Source organism: Octopus bimaculoides, chromosome 5 (genome assembly GCF_046866305.1).
Source record: "Octopus bimaculoides isolate indiv1 chromosome 5, ASM4686630v1, whole genome shotgun sequence".
In the NCBI taxonomy this organism is placed as follows: domain Eukaryota; kingdom Metazoa; phylum Mollusca; class Cephalopoda; order Octopoda; family Octopodidae; genus Octopus; species Octopus bimaculoides.
In genome coordinates this window covers 32559156-32581655 of record NC_142932.1, presented here as the reverse complement: position 1 = coordinate 32581655, position 22500 = coordinate 32559156, and the positions used below count along the sequence as shown (strand labels likewise).

At 37.4% G+C, this 22500-nt stretch overlaps 1 protein-coding gene across 5 annotated transcripts in view; it reads right to left on the bottom strand.

Moving 5' to 3' along the window:
* Positions 1-22500, bottom strand: part of LOC106876470 (ras guanyl-releasing protein 3-like) — a 188189-nt gene that overhangs the window by 45233 nt on the left and 120456 nt on the right. For all 5 annotated transcript variants that reach the window (XM_089352155.1, XM_089352158.1, XM_089352159.1 and 2 more), the window contains exons 3-7: positions 12405-12457; positions 10770-11150; positions 4704-4809; positions 1428-1541; positions 315-446 (exon numbers count right to left, since the gene is read on the bottom strand). In XM_089352155.1, the coding sequence (XP_089208281.1) occupies positions 315-446; positions 1428-1541; positions 4704-4809; positions 10770-11150; positions 12405-12408 (737 nt within the window). In that variant the 5' untranslated portion in view covers positions 12409-12457. The remainder of the gene's footprint in view (positions 1-314; positions 447-1427; positions 1542-4703; positions 4810-10769; positions 11151-12404; positions 12458-22500) is intronic.

The following is a 22500-nucleotide window of genomic DNA, read 5'->3' as shown; positions in this document are numbered from 1 at the left end:
TTTTTATTCCAGACGAAATAAAATGTCTCTCTTAACACCAACCATTTTACAACATGGACCAGGTGCTTTCTTTGTGCTACCCACACTAATGCAGTTGCCATGTTGTTTTCAGGACAAGTCTTAGGGTAGGGAGTGGGGGAGCTTCAAACTAGGGGACAAGGAGATTGCTATGAGAGAGGGAAGCAAATTAGATTCCTGCAGAAAGATCTGCATGGCTACTCTCACATAATATGGTGACCAACGATGCAGACTCAATTGTGACAGGGCATATAAATATATTTACACAAAATATGATAAATTATTTGTTCACTTACACTTTAGAAAGATCGATTAATTCAGAAAAATTGGTATTGCCTTCTGCTTCAAGAATTTGACCAAATCTTTCCACGATTACTTTTAACCGTTTGTCGAGGTCAAAGTGGAAAGGAAACGTTCGGATCCAGTATCTAAATAAAAAACAAAACAAAACATCAATGAAATGACAGGTAAGCATGAAATTAGATAATGGTTTCAAATTTTGGTACAAAGCCAGTAATTTTGTGGGGAGGGATAAATTAATTATATTGACCCCTGGGTACCATGCAGTGGGATGGAACTCAGAGCCACATGGTTGTGAAGTGAACTGTTTAACCACACAACCCTGCCCTATGTTTCATATTTACATCTAATCATATATTTGATACTCTAAAGAAGATGTTAAGAATCTTAGCAACAACAATTCACATCAGATATACAGATATTTAAAAGAAATTATTTGACCTTTTTCATACCATCTCACCTGAAACTAACTCTGGATCTATAACAGTGCTCCACAACCAGAATACCACAGCACACTGGTGTGTCACAAGACAATACTAGGTGTGCCGCAGAATATAACTTTTTGTCCCCATACATTTAGTTATAGTTTTAGTTCAGGTGTGCTACCAAATTTTGAAACGAATACAAGTGTGGCGCAAATGAAAAAAAGTTGCAGAGCACTGATCTGTAATACAAACATTTTGTCTTAAAGGAATTCAAATTCAAATCTTCCATCAAAATTTTGCTTTAACTTATGTCCCAGACACCAGTTTAACAATGACAAAGTTATTTTACTAAACTCTTAATTATTTTAAAATTTAATTGAAAAAGCAGCAATGTATTTTAGCAGAAATATGGTAACAAAAGGATTAAAATTTAGCAGAAATATAATTTGAAATTTTGTTGTGTCTGGAGAGAGTCATTCTCTTTTAGTGCCTTATCATTTAATACACTCACCGGTAAAGTTTCCTTTTAAATGAGTGGAAATTTTACCGGTGAGTGTGTTAAATAATAAGGTACTAAAAGAGAATGACTCTCCCCAGACACAACAAAATATGCTTCAACACACAAACTCACATAAAGATTCTTGAATTACCAAATCCAAAAACGAAATAATTTGAAATATTTACCTGAAAACATGGCATATTTTTGCTTTGTAAACCTGTAGAGAACAATCTTGTTGCTGTGGGGTGTGTGAACATTTTACAGCTTCACATTGTATTGTATCTTCTACACCAAGATATCTAAAACACTTAAGTCAAGGAATGTTTACATGAAAAAAAGAGTTCCTGCAGGAGTTATTCTCTGCTTTCCTGGGACAATTAATAAGACTGATATTGTACATGGTCTTGTTTTAGTTAATGTTGATAAGAAAAAAATTTCAAAGGGCATTTTAAGGGGTTATCTTAACATATAGTATTTAAACTGACTACATTTGGCTCAAATATTCTACCTAATTTATGTTCAAACTGGCCAGATTCAACCTCTCTCATTCTAAAAATAAAAAATAACATCATCAAAATCTCAAAGCTACAAAATACTGTAAAAACCCATGTAATTTACGCACTTTTTTCGCAAAAACAAAAATAAACTTTAAGGGGTGCGTAAATTATGAGTAAATCCCAGGTCTTCCCAGGTAGACCCAGGTAGACTCAGGTAGACCCAAGAAGACCTGGGATGAGATGGTGAAGCATGACCTTAGAACGTTGGGCCTCACGGAGGCAATGACAAGCGGCCGAGACCTTTGGAGATATGCTGTGCTTGAGAAGACCTGGCAAGCCAAGTGAGACTGTAACCATGGCCTTTGCCAGTGCAGCATAACCAGCCCATTTAAGAGTACCCTTCAATCATTGGGCAATATACTGTGGGCAAGAAATGTAAACTTAAGTTTATTATAAACAACACAAACACTTCATAATTAAATAGCTTTCAATGCGATACCTGTTAAACAGAAATTATTTTTATTTGGTGAAAATTAAATAAAATGTAATCATAAGTAAGTGAAATTATGCTAAATACAACTAAATTGAAAACCTTTTTTCCCTGACCTTATTGGTAATTCTGAAAACTTTTGGGTGCAAATTTTACATGAATAGAAGCTTTATTTAACAATTTTTATCCTGAAAATCACATGCATAAATTACACAGGTGCGCAAATTACATGGGTTTTACATGTATGATTAATTCAAAAACAATATGAATGTTACATTTCTCAGAGTAGTCTGAATGCTTAAGGAATATACCAGCCATATCCAGTTTAGATATTCTACTAGTTTCATGTTGATCCAGACCAGATCTGGTCTCTCATACCTACTCTACAATGTCACTCTAAAAATAAAAAAAATCACATAATCAAAATGTCAAAGCTACAAAATAATGTCTGATTAATTCAAAACAATATGAATAAATAAACATTACATTTGACAGTCTGAGTCCTAAGGGGGTCAAAGAGGGAAAGAGATTAGGGAAATGATGGAGTAATTTGATGAGGCACAGTAAAACGAAACACCAAGAGGTGGAGAACTGGATATATGAGATAGGCGTTAACAGGTCTTCAGTGCAGCTGGTTAATTCAAAGAAATAGAAACTGTAAAAGAAACAGATGAGAAATAGAAGGAAACTCCAATGCAAAAGAATGCTTAAAGTAGTAGATGTTATTCTTGTTGCTTATGCCAGTGTTTCTCAAACTATCTGATGTGGGGTACCAGCAGTTTTTTTTTCTCCAATGTGCCAGGGACTGGTAATATTTCTTAGTAATATTAATTTATATCAGAAACAATATATATATGATGAATATAATAAAAGTTAACAATTTTTTTTTATCTTATATTTATTTTGTAAACAAAAGGTATAGGAGTGGCTGTGGTAAGTAGCTTGCTTACCAACCACATGGTTCTGGGTTCAGTCCCACTGTGTGGCACCTTGGGCAAGTGTCTATAACTATAGCCTTGGGCCGACCAAAGCCTTGTGAGTGGATTCGGTAGATGGAAACTGAAAGAAGCCCATCATATATATGTATATGTATGTATGTGTGTGTATATGTTTGTGTGTCTGTGTTTGTCCCCCAAACATCGCTTGACAACCGATGCTGGTGTGTTTACACTGCTGTAACTAGCAGTTCGGCAAAAGAGACTGATAGAATAAGTACTAAGCTTACAAAGAATAAGTCCTAGGGTCGATTTGCTCGACTAAAGGTGGTGCCCCAGCATGGCCACAGTCAAATGATTGAAACAAGTAAAAGAATATATATATATATATATATATATATATATATATATATATATATATATATATATATAATAAAGTAAAGTTGTGGAATACCGTACAAGTGGAAATATATATGAAAGAAGGTTTGAAAATGCACTTATTTTAAAGATATTTATTCACTTAACTGGTTTCACTTCTTTAGAAAAAGATTATCAAAAGTCTTTGAGAATAATAGAAAATGTTAAAAAACAGTTTGAGTATTAAAATGCATATATACATTCTTTGATGATAATAAGAAGAATATATTTAAAGTATAAAGCTTTGTATGAGCTTTGTAGTGTTACATACTGATTATCACACATTCTCTGATAATAAGACGAAAATGTTAAAAACAGTGTGAGTATGAAAATACATATATGGAAAAATACATATACATATTCTTTGATAATAATAGAAAATGTTAGAAACAGTTTAAGTATCAAAATACATATATACATTCTTTGATAATAATAATAAGAATATGTTTGAAACAGTTTACAACATTGTTATAACAAAAAGGATTTGGTAAAATATGTATATATATACCCAGGAAATATATTTAAGAGTTCGCAAAAAGTTGAGGAGGAACTGACCTAGAGAAAAAAGTGAAACTGGTTAAGTGAATAAATATCTTTAAAGTAAGTGCATTTTCAAACCTTCTTTCATATATATATATATATATACACACAACAGGCTTCTTTCAGTTTCCATTTACTACCAACATCAGTTGTTATGTGATAGTGGGAGGACAAACACAGACACAAACACACACACATATACATATATATATATATATATATATATATATAGAGAGAGAGAGAGAGAGAGAGAGAGAGAAAGAGAGAGAGATACACAACAGACTTCTTTCAGTTTCCATCTACCAAATCCACTCACAAGGCTTTGGTCAGCCCAAGGCTATACTAGAAGACACTTGCCCAAGGTGCACACAGCAGGACTGAACCCCAAACCATGAAGTCAAGATGCAAGCTTCTTACCACACAGCCATGCCTGTTTTTTTTTTTAAGAATGACATTGTAGGATAGGTGTGAGAAGCTGGATCTAGCTGGTTTGAACTTAAAACAGCTGGAATATTTGGGCCTGATATGGCCCAAGTTTAAATGTTAATGCGTTAAAGTTTCTACAATGATTTTAAAGGATACAATTCTACGAGATGTTCTGCCAGTTCCTGAGATGGTATAAACCATTTATGCATGAGAAGTAAAACGCGTGGATAGAACGAGTCATCAACCAAACTACCACTGGGACCTGAAAGAAAAGAAAATATTTTATCAAATAAGTTGCAGTTAAATATGTTTCAGTTTCTTTTGATCAGAATATATAGTATTTTAGAAATGAAGGAAGTCTCAAAAGCAGGAGAATTGCTGTGAAAACAGCTTAGAGCAGGGGTGGGGAAACCCCCACCCACGAGTGCAATTGCGCCCATGAGCCCATTTTATTGCACCCACAGGCTGGTATATTTGTATGTACAAAATACAGAAAATGTTTCAATTATGAAATTTGTGCAATATTCGTATGCCTATTTGCAACGTAGGTCACATTTCCATTATGACATAAAAGGGTCAGACTCGAACAGAAAATCGTCCAGTAATTGCCATTTGAATGGAAATTTTGTTATCACTATAAAACACATATTGCTAGGTTTGTACCACCCCTTTGGGACCCAACTTAAAAAAAAAAAAAAAATAGGAGCACTCCGTCGCTTACAGCGTCGAGGGTCCCAGCTGATATGATCAACAGAACAGCTTGCTCGTGAAATTAACGTGCAAGTGGCTGAGCACTCCACAAACACGTGTACCCCTAATGTAGTTCTCAAGGAGATTCAGTGTGACACAGAGTATGACAAGGCTGGCCCTTTGAAATACAGGCACTACTCATTTTTGCCAGCTGAGTGGACTGGAGCAACGTGAAATAAAGTGTCTTGCTCAAGGACACAACGCGTCACCGGGAGTTGAACTCACGATCTTACGATCGTGAGCCGAATGCCCTAACCACTAAGCCATGCACCTTCATTGGGACCGAACTACACTCTAGCTGAAAAATAAAGACCTTTTAAGTGATATAAACGTCCTAAGTTCAGTGGCGATGTTAATGAAGATACTACGTGCTAATTTAATGTGTTAAATCTTAATTAATGTATATCGAATTCATCATCATCATCATCATCATCATCATCATCGTTTAACGTCCGCTTTCCATGCTAGCATGGGTTGGACGGTTTGACTGAGGACTGGCGAACCAGATGGCTGCACCAGGCTCCAATCTCATCTGGCAGAGTTTCTACAGCTGGACGCCCTTCCTAACGCCAACCAAAGCTTTGGTAGACAGAAACTGAAAGAAGCCTGATGCATGTGTGTGCGCATGTGTGTGTGTGTGTGTATGTACCAGGTCTGATCTATAAGTATCCAGACTGTTGCCATAGTAACGAAGCTAAAGCATGCACAGCTTGGCCAAGGCTGACCTTGAACTCTGCTGTGCAGAGTTTTTAATGTTTTAGCTCACTTCTGCTGTTTACAGCAATGCTTGGAAGGAAGGTGTGTAGCGTGTGATTGTCACATTGACCATGACAGATGAAGTTGTCATGAGGATACCTGCTCAGAGGCCTATGAAGAGTCACAGAAAGTGTATGGAGAAGAGTGTATGAGCAGCACACAAGTGTACAAGTGGTTCAGACATTTCCAAGATGGCCGAAAAAATGTCGATATTGACAAACATCCTGGGAGAAAAACATTGCAGATGTGCATGCAGCTGTGAGGGGAAATCATTGAATCACCATCCATGAGTTATCAGAGGATGTGCAGATTAGTTATAGTTCAGTTCAGTCCATTATCACTGATGATTTGGGTATGAGACACGTGTCTGCCAAGTTTGTGCCAAGACTGCTTTTAGCTGACTAAAGAGACACTCAGGTTTCAGTTGCACAAGATCTTGAGTGTGTCAAGAATGATAAAAAGTTTTTGAAAACTTTGTGTATGCCTCTGAGCAGGTATCACCAAGCTTTTGGCAAAATTTGAAGCAGATTCTCTGAAATAAAGTGTCTTGCTCAAGAACACAACACACAGCCCGGTCCGGGATTCGAACTCAAAACCTCACGATCGTAAGCTTAATGCTCTAACCACTGAGCCATGCGCCTTCACACACACACACACACACATATATATGTATGTATGTATGTATGCATGTATGTATGTATGTATATACTTATATATATAAATATATATATACGATGAGCTTCTTTCAATTTCTAACTACCAAATCCACTTATAAGGCTTTGGTTGGCCCAAGGTGCCACGCAGTGGGACTGAACCTGGAACCATGTGGTTGGGAAGCAAACTTCTTACCACACAGCCAAGCTGGTGCCTATTTGTTGAGAAATCATTATCAAATAATAAAAATAACATTTAAAACAAAAAATCATGTTAATACCAAATTATATAAAAGTAATTAAGTCATATGGTAATTAACCAATGTAATGCTTTTTACACAATTTTTAAATACCTTAGCATTAACGAGGGAATAAACACATAAAAATTGAAAGAGAGCATTCATAAATTGCTATTTTTATGCATTTATTGTATAACAACTATTTTTGGAAAAGTACAAAGCCATTTACGAACTACTTAGAACCGAAATGGAGCTAACAACACCAAGAATTATCAACATAACACAAACAATGTGGATGAAATTAGGTGTTAACACAACAAACCTCCATGGAATTTTGTATCTTGTTACGAATGTTGTAGTGAATGTGGTCAATGGAAGAAAAAAAAAAATGGAAAATTTTAAGAAATAGAAATGTTGTTATTGTTAGGGGTGTAGTATGTATTACGCATCTGAATATATAATAGCAATCGTTGTTATCATCACCGTTATTGTCATCCCATTCATCATCATCACCATCATCATCATCAGCATCATCATCAGCATCATCATCGTCAGCAGCAGCAGCATCACTATCATACCATCACCATCATCACGTGCACCATAATTCTCATCTTGACAATCACCATCATCATCATCATCATCATCACTATCACACCATCATCATGACCACCATCATCATCACCATCACAATCATTACCACCACCATCATCATCATTATTATCGCCGTCATCATCGCCATCATCATCACCATCATCATTATCATCATCATCATTATCACACCATCACCATCATCGTCATGACCACAATCATCACCACCATCATCACCACCATCATCATCTCCATGAGCACCATATTCCTCACCACCACCATCATCACAATCATCACCAACATCATCATTTTCACCACCATCAGCAGCAGCAGCAGCACATCACCACCACCATCATCATCATCACATCACCATCGCATTAACATCATCATCATCATCATCATCATCATCATCAACATCATCATCAACATCATCATCATCACCATCACCATATTATCATCATCATCATAATCATCATCATCCTCACCAGCATCACTGTCATCACATCACCATCATCACCATATTATATCCATGCTTATATGGGTTGGATGGGTTTAGCAGCACACTGCCGCTCATGGTCTTTAGTCATCCAACACAAATAACCTGAGATATAACCAACCAGCTTCATCCTTAAGTTGTTCCCTGCCCCCATCTTCTCCATCAAGAATAAGGACTCAGTACCACAACAGCTTGGGTTTCAAGGGTCCACAACTATCCAACATTCAAGGGTCCACAACTATTCAGCATTCATGGGTCCACAGCTATCCAACATCCAAGGGTCCACAGCTATCCAGCATTCATGGGTCCACAGTTATCCAACATCCAAGGGTCCACAGCTTTCCAACATTCAAGGGTCCACAACAATCCAACATTCTGTCAGAGATGTACAAGGTGTAGATGTGGAGGTCTTCAAAGTGCATCTGAACAAATTTCCGTCTGAGATACCAGATGAACCCACATCATGACAGGCGGCACAAAGAAGAGCAGCTCTGTCCAACTCGCTACTTCACCGGAAATAATACAGAAAAGACACCCAATTATACCAAAAGGCAATGCCCCAACATGGCCTCAGTCTCTGGCTGAAACCAATAAATCAAATGGTGGCTTATGGCTGTGTAACTTTGTCATCACCAACCAATTCACTACATGAACTTGGTTTATTTTATTATTGTCCTAGCACTACTTTTGTACTGCTGTACTTTGATATATGGAGTATTGAAGTACAGCTGATATGGAGTGAAGAACCCAAGCAGTTGAGTACAAGTGTTCCAGAAGGCTGCTACACGTCCCATATGCAGAGCTCTGTTAGGCAACAAATCAACAAATACACTGACAGAGAGGAACCACTCCTTGTGCAGGTAAAAAGATGAAAGCTCGACTGCTGCAGATACATGTCTTGCTATAATGCCATGTTCAAAACGGGACACAGTTGAAGGCAGTGGGACAAAAGAGAGGCAGACAGAGAAAATCCTGGTTGGACAACATCAAAGAATGGACAGATCACAGTACTGCAACCTTTCTGTGCAAGACAGAGAACAGTGGTGACGGCTCAGTGCAAAAGCATCTAGAACGGTACCCCAATGACTTGCAGCATCAGTTAAGAGATTTTGAAGATGATGATGATGACTTAGATACATTAATATTTTCATCTACAATAAACAGACTAGAAAATTAACCTTTCTCAGATCAATATTTAATGGATTGCTGTAAATTATGTTTATTAAACATTTTATTATGTGAAGGCACATTTAATGATTTAATGAGATAATAATTTTTCAGGCTATTAACCGCATGTATATGTTGTGTACATGTGTGTGTATGTATGTGTGTTTGCACACATGTGTTTGTGTTTGTGTGTGTGTGTGTGTGTGTGTGTGCTTGTGTTTTATATTTATTTAATATTTCAATTGGTTTGATCTTCAATTACAATCAGAGATCAAACCGATTAAAATATAGTGTAATTTGATGATGTAAATATTCACTGCACAAATAAGGTTAATAGTCCAGAAAATTATAATCTCATTAACAATAACTCACCAGAGAACTATATACAGACAACTAATGTTCATAAGATATCATAAAATGGTTAAAAACGTATTTAACAATGCCACAATATACTCCTTGTAATAGTTGGGTCATTCTTCAAAAGATGTCTATCTGTTGCATGACTATTATGAGTAAGATGAAGTTTTTATTAATAAACTGACCATATTGGTAGACCTAAGTGTGAAATCGAGAAATTTCAGCCATATAAAACTATGTGGAACTGTATGTAAAAGCATATATAAAACATGCAAAAACATATACAGACACACACACACATGTACACATACACATACTCACACACACACACACACACTCATACACACACAGACACTCGATTTACAGGCATCCACACAATACACACAGAGACACGGACACAGACATTCACACTAACTGTCCGATGAACGGGAACGTGAAACTCAGAGTAACAGTCTTTTGTTATATTTCTGCTGCTCATACCAGCCATGACGAAGGGAAATAGCCCTGAAACTCGAGTCACCTTTATATATTTATATATTTATATATTTGATCCTTTATATTGAACACTCAATATTTCATCTACATTCAATACTTTCTTCCATGGTGCCATCCATTTTTATTTTATTTTATTTTATATTATATATTGTATATTATATTATATATTGTATATTCCATATTCTATACCCCACATTGGTTCTGCAGGAATATAAATAAAACATAAAAAACAGACAGTGTTGGAACTCTTTTAAACTAAATAATATATATATATATATATATATATATATATATATATATATATAAAGGCCAATGCCAGTGCCACTTTGACTGGCTTCCGTGCTGATGGCACGTAAAAAGCACCATCCAATCTCTGGAGAACATTATTTTTCTTTGTGGTTGGGTCGTTGATGACCTCTTTCTAGCATATAGGATGTCCACTTAGTGATCATCCCTTCTTATACACACACACACATATATATATATATATATATATATATATATATATATATATGGATGTGTGAAGGAACAAAAGAAAGAGGTACTCAATACATTTAGTAGGAGTTACTACATATCATTTTCTAGAACAGTTTGATTCAGCCCCGTGTGACTTAAAGTTTCCATAAGAAGCCTACAAAAACCTTAAGTTGCATGGCAACAACATTGATGATAACAATGATGATGATGATGATGATGAAGATGATATGTTTGGTATACTTACAGAAACTCTCAACACAGATTTGAATCAGTTTCTCCAAAGTGGCAGCACGGACACTAATCCCTGGTAAGAGAGGTTTCTCCTCTTCCAAGTAATCCGAAGTAGGAATACTCGGGACAGTTTGTTCTACAGATGATGAAGATGAGGATTCAGAAGGATTTACTGGTGCCAGGCTTGTCGTCGCTGTTGTTTCAGCTCCTGTTGTGACTGTTGTGCTGGCTGGTATCGATTCTGTTGTTGGAACCATGTTATGGAGTGGGGGAGAAGGCGGAGGTGGAACTCTGGTCGGAGTAGAGTTGCAGCTTAATGAAGTGAGTTGAGGGGAACATGATGTGTTGAAGGAATGCTCACCCAACCCGAGTGGCTCATGGCGGCAAGTTACCTCTGTAATAAATTAAAAGATAATTAAAGACAAATTAATTGTTGCTTTGAATATATACTTTTGTTAATTACATCACAGGAATTTAGAAGCTTCAAAAGACAGGAAATGATTTAAGGACAGTGCCACACAAAAATAACTGATGCTGGTACCACGTAAAAAGCACTGGTACTGGTACCACGTAAAAAGCACCCAGTATACTCTGTAAAGCGTTTAGATATTAGGAAGGGCCTCCAGCCATAGAAACCAAGCCAAAACAGATTATGAAACCTGGTGCAACCCCTGGCCTTGCCAGCTTCTGCCAAAACATCCAACCCATGCCAGCATGGAAAACAGATGTTAAATGATGATGATGATGATGATGATGATGATGATGATGATGATGATGATATGTAAAATGATCTCATTAGGAATTATTTAATTATGAAATGAAATAATTTGAGAATGGTACAGAGCGAACAATGTGAGCACAGAGTTCCAAAAGCACAAATACCACATGGCTTGATATGCTGCAAGGTCCACAAACAACAGGTGGACTTGTGCAGTTGCCAAGTGGCGTCAAAGAGATCGTAAAAGGCCACTTGGAAATCAATATGAGACAAGATGGTAAAGAATGGCACAACCAGGACAAAATTGGAAGCGCATTGTGACCAGCGGCATATAACAGCATCTGATGGTCTGGTCGATACTGAGATATCATCATCATCATAATCATCATTGTTTAACGTCTGCTTTCAATGCTAGCATGGGTTGGACGATTTTACTGAGGACTGGGCCAAAGCCAGAAGGCTGCACCAGACTCCAATCTGATCTGGCAGAGTTTCTACAGCTGGATGCCCTTGCTAATGCCAACCACTCCAAGAGTGTAGTGGATGCATTTACGTGCCACTGGCATGAGGGCCAGTCAGGCGGTACTAGCAATAGCCACGCTCAAAATGGTGTTTTTTACATGCCACCTGCACAGGAGCCAGTCCAGCAACACTGGCAATAACCTCGCTCGAATGCTTTTTCACGTGCTGGTAACGATCACGCTCAAATGGCGCTATTTACGTGTCACTAGCACGGAAGCCAGACAGCTGTGCTGGTTTGCTCTGGTAAAAATATAAAAAGCAAATGGACAACCACACTAAACAATTATCATTTTCTATAATGAAACAATGATTTGCCTGTTGGAAGTCTATATTTAACAATGCTAATATTTATAAAAATATGCAATAAAAATATTTTTTTAGATAAAACATGACAGTGATAATACTTACCCATGGGTCAGATTTTGTACGATGAACTACTGAACTCAGTGCTGCTGATAAAACTGGAAATAAATGGTAAAAATAAATGAAAGTCTGACAACAAACAAGAAAGAAGCAGCATATAAAATGAAAGTTTGTAATTTCATGATCTACGTATTTATAGCCATCAATCTCTACAACTAGCTTTCACTCTCTTTTACTTTGCCTCTATGCCTCTCTTTCTCTCTCTCTCTCTCCTTGTCTCTATCTCTGTCTTTCTCTCTCTAAATGTGTATGTGTGTGTTGTGTTGTGTGTGTGTGTGTGTATGTGTGTCTGTTGTATTTTGTGTGTGTGTTGTTTTGTGTGTATGTTGTGTTTTGTGTGTCTGTTGTATTTTGTGTGTGTTGTGTTTTGTGTGTGTGTATTTGTATTTGTAGTGTTTTGTGTGTGTGTGTGTGTTTGTGTTTGTTGTGTTTTCTGTGTGTGTGTGTGTGTGTGTGTTTGTTGTGTTTTGTGTCTTTCGTGTTTTGTGTATGTGTGTGTGTGTTTGTTGTGTTTTCTGTATGTGTGTGTGTGTTTGTTGTGTTTTCTGTGTGTGTGTGTGTGTTTGTTGTGTTTTGTGTTTGTTGTGTTGTGTGTGTGTGTGTGTGTGTGTGCTGGGTTTTGTGTGTGTATGTTGTGTTTTGTGTGTGCATGTGTGTGTGCATGTGTGTGTGTGCATGTGTGTGTGCATGTGTGTGTATGTGTGTGTGTCCATGTGTGTGTGTGTGCATGTGTACACACACACGTACTGCATGTGTGTGTGTGTGATCACTATTTCCTGGCAGTGAGTTGGCCTAATTCTTAGCTCACCAGATAAACTGCTTAAAAGGATTTCTTCCGGCTTGGCTTTATTTACTAAGATCAAATACAGCTGAGGTGAACTCTGACTGTATTGCTTTCAAGCTCAATGAAATAAGGACCAGTGCTGAACACTAGGGTCAACATAATCGACTCGACCCCTTCCTCACAATTTCAGGCTTTGGCGCAAAGGATTATTTTATGTCCACCATCCCATACAGGTATGGATTTGATGTGAAGTTAAAAACTATATCTCGCTTATACAAGGATAAAACATTCATATTCTTTGATATATACATATGGAACTGTTAATAAGGACCTTTCCTTATTATTTCCTCAATCAGGGAACCACCTAATGTATATATTTCTCACTCTGATCCTTCTTTCATTTTTTGACAAATATTTTCATATTTTCTAACTCCCCTCTCTCTCTCTCTCTCTCTGATGAAGATGATGATGATGTAATCTTTAGCTCAATGTTATGATCTACATACTTGGCTATTTGCGAAACAGCTGTAAAAGACTTTATCCATTTATATTCTCAATCTAAATTAAATATTTTCAAGTGATGTCAAATGTTTTCCTATTCACTTTCTATTTTAATCTATGTAACGTATTTTAATGTATATAAGTAACCCCTTTTTGTTAAAAATTAGGCTGAAAAAATATGGGAATTCCTTATACATGGATAGTATTATACTCCCTTACAAAACCTTTTTCAAATTTTAAGCCCCCAAAATTAGGGAGTTCCTTATACATGAGGGTTCCTTAAACACATTAAAATACAGTATAGCACATTATCATTTAATGTCTGTTTTCCACGCTGGCATGGATTGGACGGTTCAGCTGAAGTGACATGGTGACACAAGGGACAAGAGTTTTATGCATTAGCAATTATAAAAAGTTTTTGCCAAGTGATAATGGATGAACCTTTCAGACCCTTAAATCACTCTGTTCTTTCTGCTGAATACTTATTTCAGATTTTGGCAACAAGGCCAGTAATTTCATGGGAGAAGGTAAGACGGTTAGAACAACCCCAGTGTTCAACTGGTACTTATATTATCAACCCTGAAAGGATGAAGGGCAAAGCTGACCTCATTGGTATTTGAACTCAGAATGTGAAGACAGACGAAACACAAAATGCTGCAAAGCATTTTGCCCAGCATGCTAATGATTCTGTCATCACACCATTTTGCTTCTGCTGTATATCAATACATATATATATATATATATATATATTTTGGAAATGTGCTGTGCGTGAGAAGACCCGGCAAGCCAAATGAGATCGTTGCCAGTGTCCCTGGACTGGCTCTTGTGCGGGTGGCACATAAGATGTACCATCTTGAGCGTGACCGTTGCCAGTACCGCCTGACTGGCCTTTGTAGGGTTTTCGAGCGAGATCGTTGCCAGTGCCCCTGGACTGGCTCTTGTGCGGGTGGCACATAAAAGACAGCATTTCGAGCATGGCCGTTTTCGTGCGGGTGACACGTAAAAGCACCCACTACACTCTCTGAGTGATGATGATATATATATGGTGTGTTATGAGAATTTATGGAAAGGAATCCCATATAAACTCAACAAATTTGTTAAAAATGGAGAAAAGATGATGTTAAAATTTGAAAGAATTTTAATACATGCATACAATTGTTTCAAACAGCAATATTAACATGTAAATGCATGGTAGAAGAATTAAAATTAATTTGATTAAATTAAATTAATTACATATCACTGTAAGCTACCAGCAAAATCTGAAGAATGCATTTTTCATTTCATTTAGCCCACATTGCTATTGCTCTCAAAAGAAGGCATAAACATCACAACATCACAATTTATTAGTTGCTGAAACAGTTTAACTAGATCAGCCTTGACAGCAGATTATAATCAAAGTCAATCCAGCTACGACCATTGCTTATTATCTAACGAGTCATCTCGTTATTTAAGACTGCAAGGCATTGAGCTGGCAGAATCGCTAGCACGCCGGGCGTAATGCTTAGCGGTATTTCATCTGTTTTATATTCTGAGTTCAAATTCCGCCGTGGTCAACTTTGCCTTTTATCTTTTCAGGGTCGATAAATTAAGTACCAGTTACATACTAGGGTCAATCTAATCGAATAACCCCCTCCCCACCCACAAATTCAGGCCTTGTGCCTATAGTAGAAAGGATTATTTAAGATAGTGGGGCATGATTTTAAGGAGATTTGGCTGCTATTTCTAGCACATCAAGCAACCATATAGCAGCTCTCATTATTTCAAGCTCTGTAACACTCTAGACATATTTCAGGTCAAGGACCTTTGCTCATCTGCTTGCAACTGCTTGCAACTATAACAAAAATTACCCACCAACCCTTACAAAAAATACATTATTCATACCCTGCCCTGCACAATACTATAATATGGTCATCAAGAGTTTTTATTATGATTTACCATGAAATTGTTATTCAAAGGTCATATTAAATTATGGGTGTGACTTGCAAACTATTGGTCTCTCTTTCAATGAAAGAAAAAATAATGACGTTTCTTTCACTTCATGTTCACTGCAATATTTTCTTTTTCATGTTGTATTTGTACTGATTTTTATTTATTTATGCGCCCTTTTCAAGCCTAGCCAGGCTCATGGGCCCGGTTTCCCAGTTTTTATGGCGTATGTGTTACCCCACTAGCTGGACGGGACGCAGGAAGAAAGAGTGAGAGAAAGTTGGGGCGAAAGAGTACAACAGGGGTCGCCACTACCCCCTGCCAGAGCCTCGTGGAGCTTTAGGTGTTTTCACTCAATAAACACACACAACGCCCGGTCTGGGAATCGAAACCACGATCCTCCGACGGGTGTAAAAATGTGTTGAAACAACTGTAGCGATTTTAAATAAAGAATATCACTCATTTCCATTCACTACCATTTATCTATTTTATATATATATACACTCTACAGATACTATGGAATTCCTGACATATATCCAGTAGCAGGAGCACTTTTAATGTATGATAACATTAGGTAGCCAATAGCTGTGGATCAGCTTTGCCTAGTAATCCAGAAGGTTTTTACCCAAATCTTATTTAACTATATATATGACTGTATGTCTTATATATATATATATATACATATATATATATATATATATATATACAAACAATATACATATATACTTATATACATATGTATACATATATATATATATATATATATATATACACATATATATCAATTGGTTTGGACCTTGCTGGTTATTAGCTCAGTAACATCCAGCATATAATTGAATTGGTTAGTGGTGTATGCAGTAGGAATACTAATAAATTAATATTCCCACTTTATCATCGAATCGCAAGGTTAATTAACGTAATCACAATCATTTAATGATATCACATATTCCACAACCCCCGTCTCCGTAGCAACATCAGCTACACATCACATGGTAAAGAAATATAATAAACGAAAATGAATGATCAATAACAGTTTAATATGCGCATGTATTGAACTCTCATTGTCCATTCATCTCCATTTGTTATCTATCTGTGTGTGTGTGTGTGTGTGTGTGTGTGTGTGTGTACGCGCCTCTGTCTAGATATCACATGATGACTGTAAATGAGCATTATTATCATTCGAGTGAGATTGTTCATTTCCACTCTTCTGTGAAAACCAAGTCTGGCCAAGGGAAAATGACTTGCTTGGAAGCAGATAAAGGTTGGCAACAGGAAAGGCATCCAGCTGTAGAAAATCTGCCCCAAGAAATTTCAAATGGTTCAAGGCTCTTTGATGGTCTCAGTCCATATAATAGAGAAATATCATGACTGCACGGTGAAGATTTAGGGAAATTTAGCTGTTATTTCTAGCATAGTGAATGACCACATATAGTCTTCTTTGGAACAGCAGCTCTGTTTCATCCAAGTTCACCTCACCCACTTTTAATTACTTTTAACCACCATCAGAAGTAAACTGAACAAAGGAGAATGCATAAAATGCGCAGACTGCAACACATAAAGTGCATTGTGTTCCACAATTAGACAGAATTAGTTCTACCAGAAGCTATGGGCTTGTCACTGACATGTTGCAGTGCTTATTGGATCATGGCAGAGTACCCAGGGTACATAAATAGACTGGACAGGAAAGAGAGAGCAGGGTATCAAAATTATCACGCTATATACAGGTAAATTCTTTTCTACTCTAGGCACAAGGCCCGAAATTTAGGGGGAGGGAGCCAGTTGATTAGACCGACCCCAGTACACAACTGGTACTTGATTTATCGACCCCGAAAGGATGAAAGGCAAAGTCGACCTCGGCAGAATTTGAACTCAGAACGTAAAGACAGACAAAAATCGACCTCAGGACTTATTCTTTGCAAGCCTAGTACTTATTCCATCGGTCTCTTTTGCCAAACCTCTAAGTTACGGGGACGTAAACACACCACCATCGGTCATCAACCGATGATGGGGAACAAACACAGGCACACAAACACACACACACACACACATATATATATATATACAACAGGCTTCTTTCAGTTTCTGTCTACCAAATCCACTCCCAAGGCTTTGGTTGGCCCAAGCCTATAGTAGAAGACACTTGCCCAAGATACCATGCAGTGGGACTGAACCTGGAACCATGTGGTTGGTAAGAAAGCTACTTACCACGCAGTCACTCCATCTGTCACATAATGTCAAGACAAGGAGACACAAACACCCACAAAACCCTGAACAAATGCCCACGTATCCACAAACCCCTGAACACACACATACATACAACTGGTGTCTTTCACTTCCCATCTCTCAAATCCATTGAAAATGGCTCTGACCAACCATGCACCATAGCAGAAGACTCTTGCCCAAGGTACCATGCAGTGGAACTGAACCTGAAACTACAAGGTTCAGAAGTATACTTTTAACCACTCAATTATACCTGAGCCTCCATGTGTGCATATGTATGTGTATGTGTGTGTGTGTGTAACTAAAGAATATCTCCTTTTTTTTAAACACATTATTATATTACAAACATGTCTATTTGAAGTTCAAATCTAGTGTTTTTTATTAACAATTTTCCATATTTCCTTATTTCTCTTTAATGTTTAGATTGTAACAATAACATTACAAAATCCATTAGTCTGATGTTTAGAGACTTTAAGAAAACTCATTTTCAAAATGTTGTTAATGGAGTGTTGTCCATTCGTTCTGCTGTTAAGACACAAACGGTCTTGGGAATATTGTTTATAACTAATAAAATCCACACCAGATTTGCAATCATATAACAGTAACTCCTGATAGATTTCATGATATCACAGTCATACTTTTATGTGAGATGTTTCAGAGAGTCTAATTCAGGTTTGTATTTTTGCCATTAGCAAAGCTTCCTTGGTTATTATCAACATTTTTTTTTTTTGCGGAATCTTATATATATTTGAATGATGGCTGATTTATTCTAAAGTAAATATGCTAATCACTGTTGTGATTCATTGTATGAGAACTTCTCTTTTATGATGAATATCTGCTCATAACACATTCGGTTCATTAAGGCAGCAAGCTGGCAGAATCGTTAGCATGCTGGGTGAAACGCATAGTGGTATTTCGTCTGTCTTTACGTTCCAAGTTCAAATTCCGTCGAGGTCGACTTTGCCTTTTATCCTTTTCGGAGTCGATAAATTAAGTACCAGTTGCATACTGGTTCAATCTAATCGACTAGACCCCACCCCTAAAATTTTAAACCTCGTGCCCAGAGATATTCAGCAACAGTACTTTTCTAAACCCACATGGTTGCAATAATTTTGATATATTCTAAGATTTTGTAGTTAGGGGTAGAATAAATAGTCTTTTATTTCATCTGTTGTTTTCATGATATATTCATCCATTTTCTAACCAGCAACCAGAACATTGATCACTGAGAGAAATATGAGATCTAATTTATTGGAGACTTGCAATTCATGAAAGACTTGTGTATTTTCAGTGCTGTTTCTTCAACCACTGCTGTTGTTGCTAAGAGAAGCAAATTATCCCACTTTGTCGTACCTATTCACTGATAGGTGAACCAGGCTGTTGAAAGTTATCTGTTGCCCATGGCCACTGTATAGACAATGCTATGAATAGAAATTCAAACATCCAACCATTTAGCCTTTTGAAAATTACCAAATAAATTCAGTTATTTATGTTTTTAAATTGCATTCAACCTAATCGGTTATTTATATACATGTTGATGCTGTTCTGTATTTAGGTAAAAAGGTAATTCTTTCCCAAATAAATTGCACTTCATATTCGAGGCTCTGATGAAGCATCAGTTGTCAAGTGATGGTGGGGGGGGGGGGATAAACACACACACACACATATAAATATATAGTGGGCTTCTTCCAGTTTCCTTCTACAAAATCCACACACAAGGCTTTGGTCAGCCCATAGCTATAGTAGAAGACACTTGCCCAAGGTGTCACGCAGTGGGACTGAACCCGGAACCATGTGGTTGGGAAGCAAGTTTCTAACCACACAGCTACGCCTATGCCTATGTTTTTTTTTGTTTTTTTCACAGATATTTTCTCAGTACTTCTTGTTTGACTGCAATATATCTTTTTTTAACGACCTTCGATGTTTAACTATTTTTTTTCTCTAACATTTCACTTTTTGCAAATGTTTTTTTTTTTTATTGGCTCTGAATTTTTGGCTCTTTTCATCAACTGGTTTATACTGTAATTTTTATTCTTGTATATTTTCCCTTTTTAGCTAAAACTTAATCCTGTGACTTTGAATAATTTCACCATATATTTCTCTAACAATCTAATGTCACAATTAAACATGAAAAATAGCTTTTTAAAAATGACCATTATCGTTTCAAATAAGGATTATTTGAATACTATGGAAATTCCTCAGACGAAAAAAATAAATAAGAATAAATAAATAAAACATGCTTTGGGGCACATATTCCTACAGGTGCAGGCATGGCTGTGGGGTTAAGAAGTTTGCTTTGTAGTCATGTGGTTTTGGGTTCAGTTCCACAGTGTGGCACCTGGGTAAGTGTCTCAGACCAACGAATATCTTGGGAGTGAATTCGGTAGTCAGAAATTGTGTAGAAGCTTGTTGTGTGCCTGTGGGTTTATTCAACTAATTGACTGGCCCCTCTCCAAAAATTTTGGGCTTTTTGCCTAGAGTAGAAAAGAATTGTTAGCCCGCTGGGTGAAAGGCTTAGCGGTATTTTGTCTGCTGCTAGGTTTTGAGTTCAAATTCTGCCGAGGTCGACTTTGCTTTACATCCTTTCAGAGTTGATAAAATAAGTACCAGTTGAGTACTGAGGTCGATGTAATCAACTAGTCAGAACGTAAAGACAGACAAAACACCGTTAAATATTTCACCCAGTGTACTAACGATTCTGCCAACTCGCCAACCTTAAGGGTGATGTTAATAATGATGGCAATGACAGCAGTGATGATGATGATGAGGAGGAGGAGGAGGAGGAGGAGGAGGGCGGCGGCGGCGGCGACGACAACGACGACGACGACGACGACGACGACAACGACGACGACGACGACGACGACGACGACGACGATGATGATGACAACAAGTAAACGATAAAAGATGATTGATTTTCTGCGAGATACAACCAATAATCATGACTCCACCATTGTGGAATAGTTTCAGTTTCACTATTCAACATGGGATTAAAACTTGTATCACATGTATACGATTCTGTAAAATATATGTTGTGTGTGTGTGTGTGTGTGTGTGCGTGTGTGTTTGTGTGTGTGCGTGCATGTGTGTGTTTGTGTGTGAGCATGTGCATGTGTGTGTGTGTTTGTGTGTGTGTGTGGCTTTGTGCATGTGTGAGAGTGTCTGTGTGTGTTTGTGTGTGTGTGTGCGTGTGTGTGTGAGTGAGTGAGTATTTATGGGTGTGTGTGCATAAGTGTGTGTGTAAATATGTATTCAAGAGAGAGACAGACAGACAGAGACAGCAAGAGACAGAGACAAAAGATAAATATTGAAAACATAACTGTTTTCTAGATTTTAGCTATTTTTTTAATTAAAGATTTTCCTAATTCATTAAGCAATGCATAATTTTCTAATTGTAATGGACTCCACGACACAACACGAAACAAAATATGAAAAGAAAACATTGGCAAACAACACATTCATATACAACAAGAAAACATTAGCAAACAACACATTCATATATGAAAAGAAAACATTGGCAAACAACACATACATCCTACACCAAACTCATCTGAAAACTACACAATTTCCAGCAAGAAAGACAATCAATGAAGACATCAAATGTATTTAGGACTTAAACAATGATAAACATTTTCTCTTTATCATCAAGCAACAACAACAGCCATTTTTCATTAACAAGGTCTATTTCAACTTTCTTATGCTAACTACACATATTTCTTTTTTATCATTTGCTTGTTTCAGTCATTGGTCAGTAGCCATGCTGGAGCACCACCTTGAAAGATATTAGTCGGATGAATCCACCCACACACTCCCTATCTCTTATACCATCACTTAACAACAAACAATATGAGGACAAATATCCATCAAATGTAAATAATGTAAATAATGTTTCTTCTTATAATGTCTATTTAACATTGTTTTTGTTGTTTGTTCCTTCTCAAGCCATGCTTGGTTCATAAGGGTCGGTTTCCTGGTTTCATTGGCATAGAGGTTTCCCACTTGGATGGGACACCAGTCTGTCTCAGGTGAGCTGCTAGATGCAGGAGGAGAGAGTGAGAGAAAGTGTGGCGAAAGAGTCAGCAGAAGTTTGCCATTACATTCTACCGGGTCCACGTGGAGCTTAGGTGCTTCGCTCATAACCTCACACATCGCCGTTTGAGATTCAAACCCATGATCCCTCGACCACGAGTCCACTGCTCTAACCACTAGGCCATGTACCTCCCATCAGCGTATAGATTTCCCCACCTGGATGGGACACCAGTCCATCTCAGGTGAGCGAAAGTTGTGGCAAAAGAGTCAGCAGAAGTTTGCCATTACCTTCTGCCGGAGCCACGTGGAGCTTGGGCATTTCACTCATAAACACACACATCACTCGGTCTGAGATTCGAACCTGTAATCCCTCGACTGCGAGTCCGCTGCTCTAACCACTATGCCATGTGCCTCCACCTATTTAACATTGTGATTGCCATTTTGTCCTTCCCAACAGTTGTCAGCAATCATTTCGGCCTACCAGGCAAGCACTTGACAGCATTTCCCTGTAATTATATTTTTAATTCAACACAAACACACTCTTCTCATCTTCTTCCTCACAGACATACGTACAGGGTGTTAATTTATTTACTCACAGATCCATAAATATAGTCTATAGGTTCT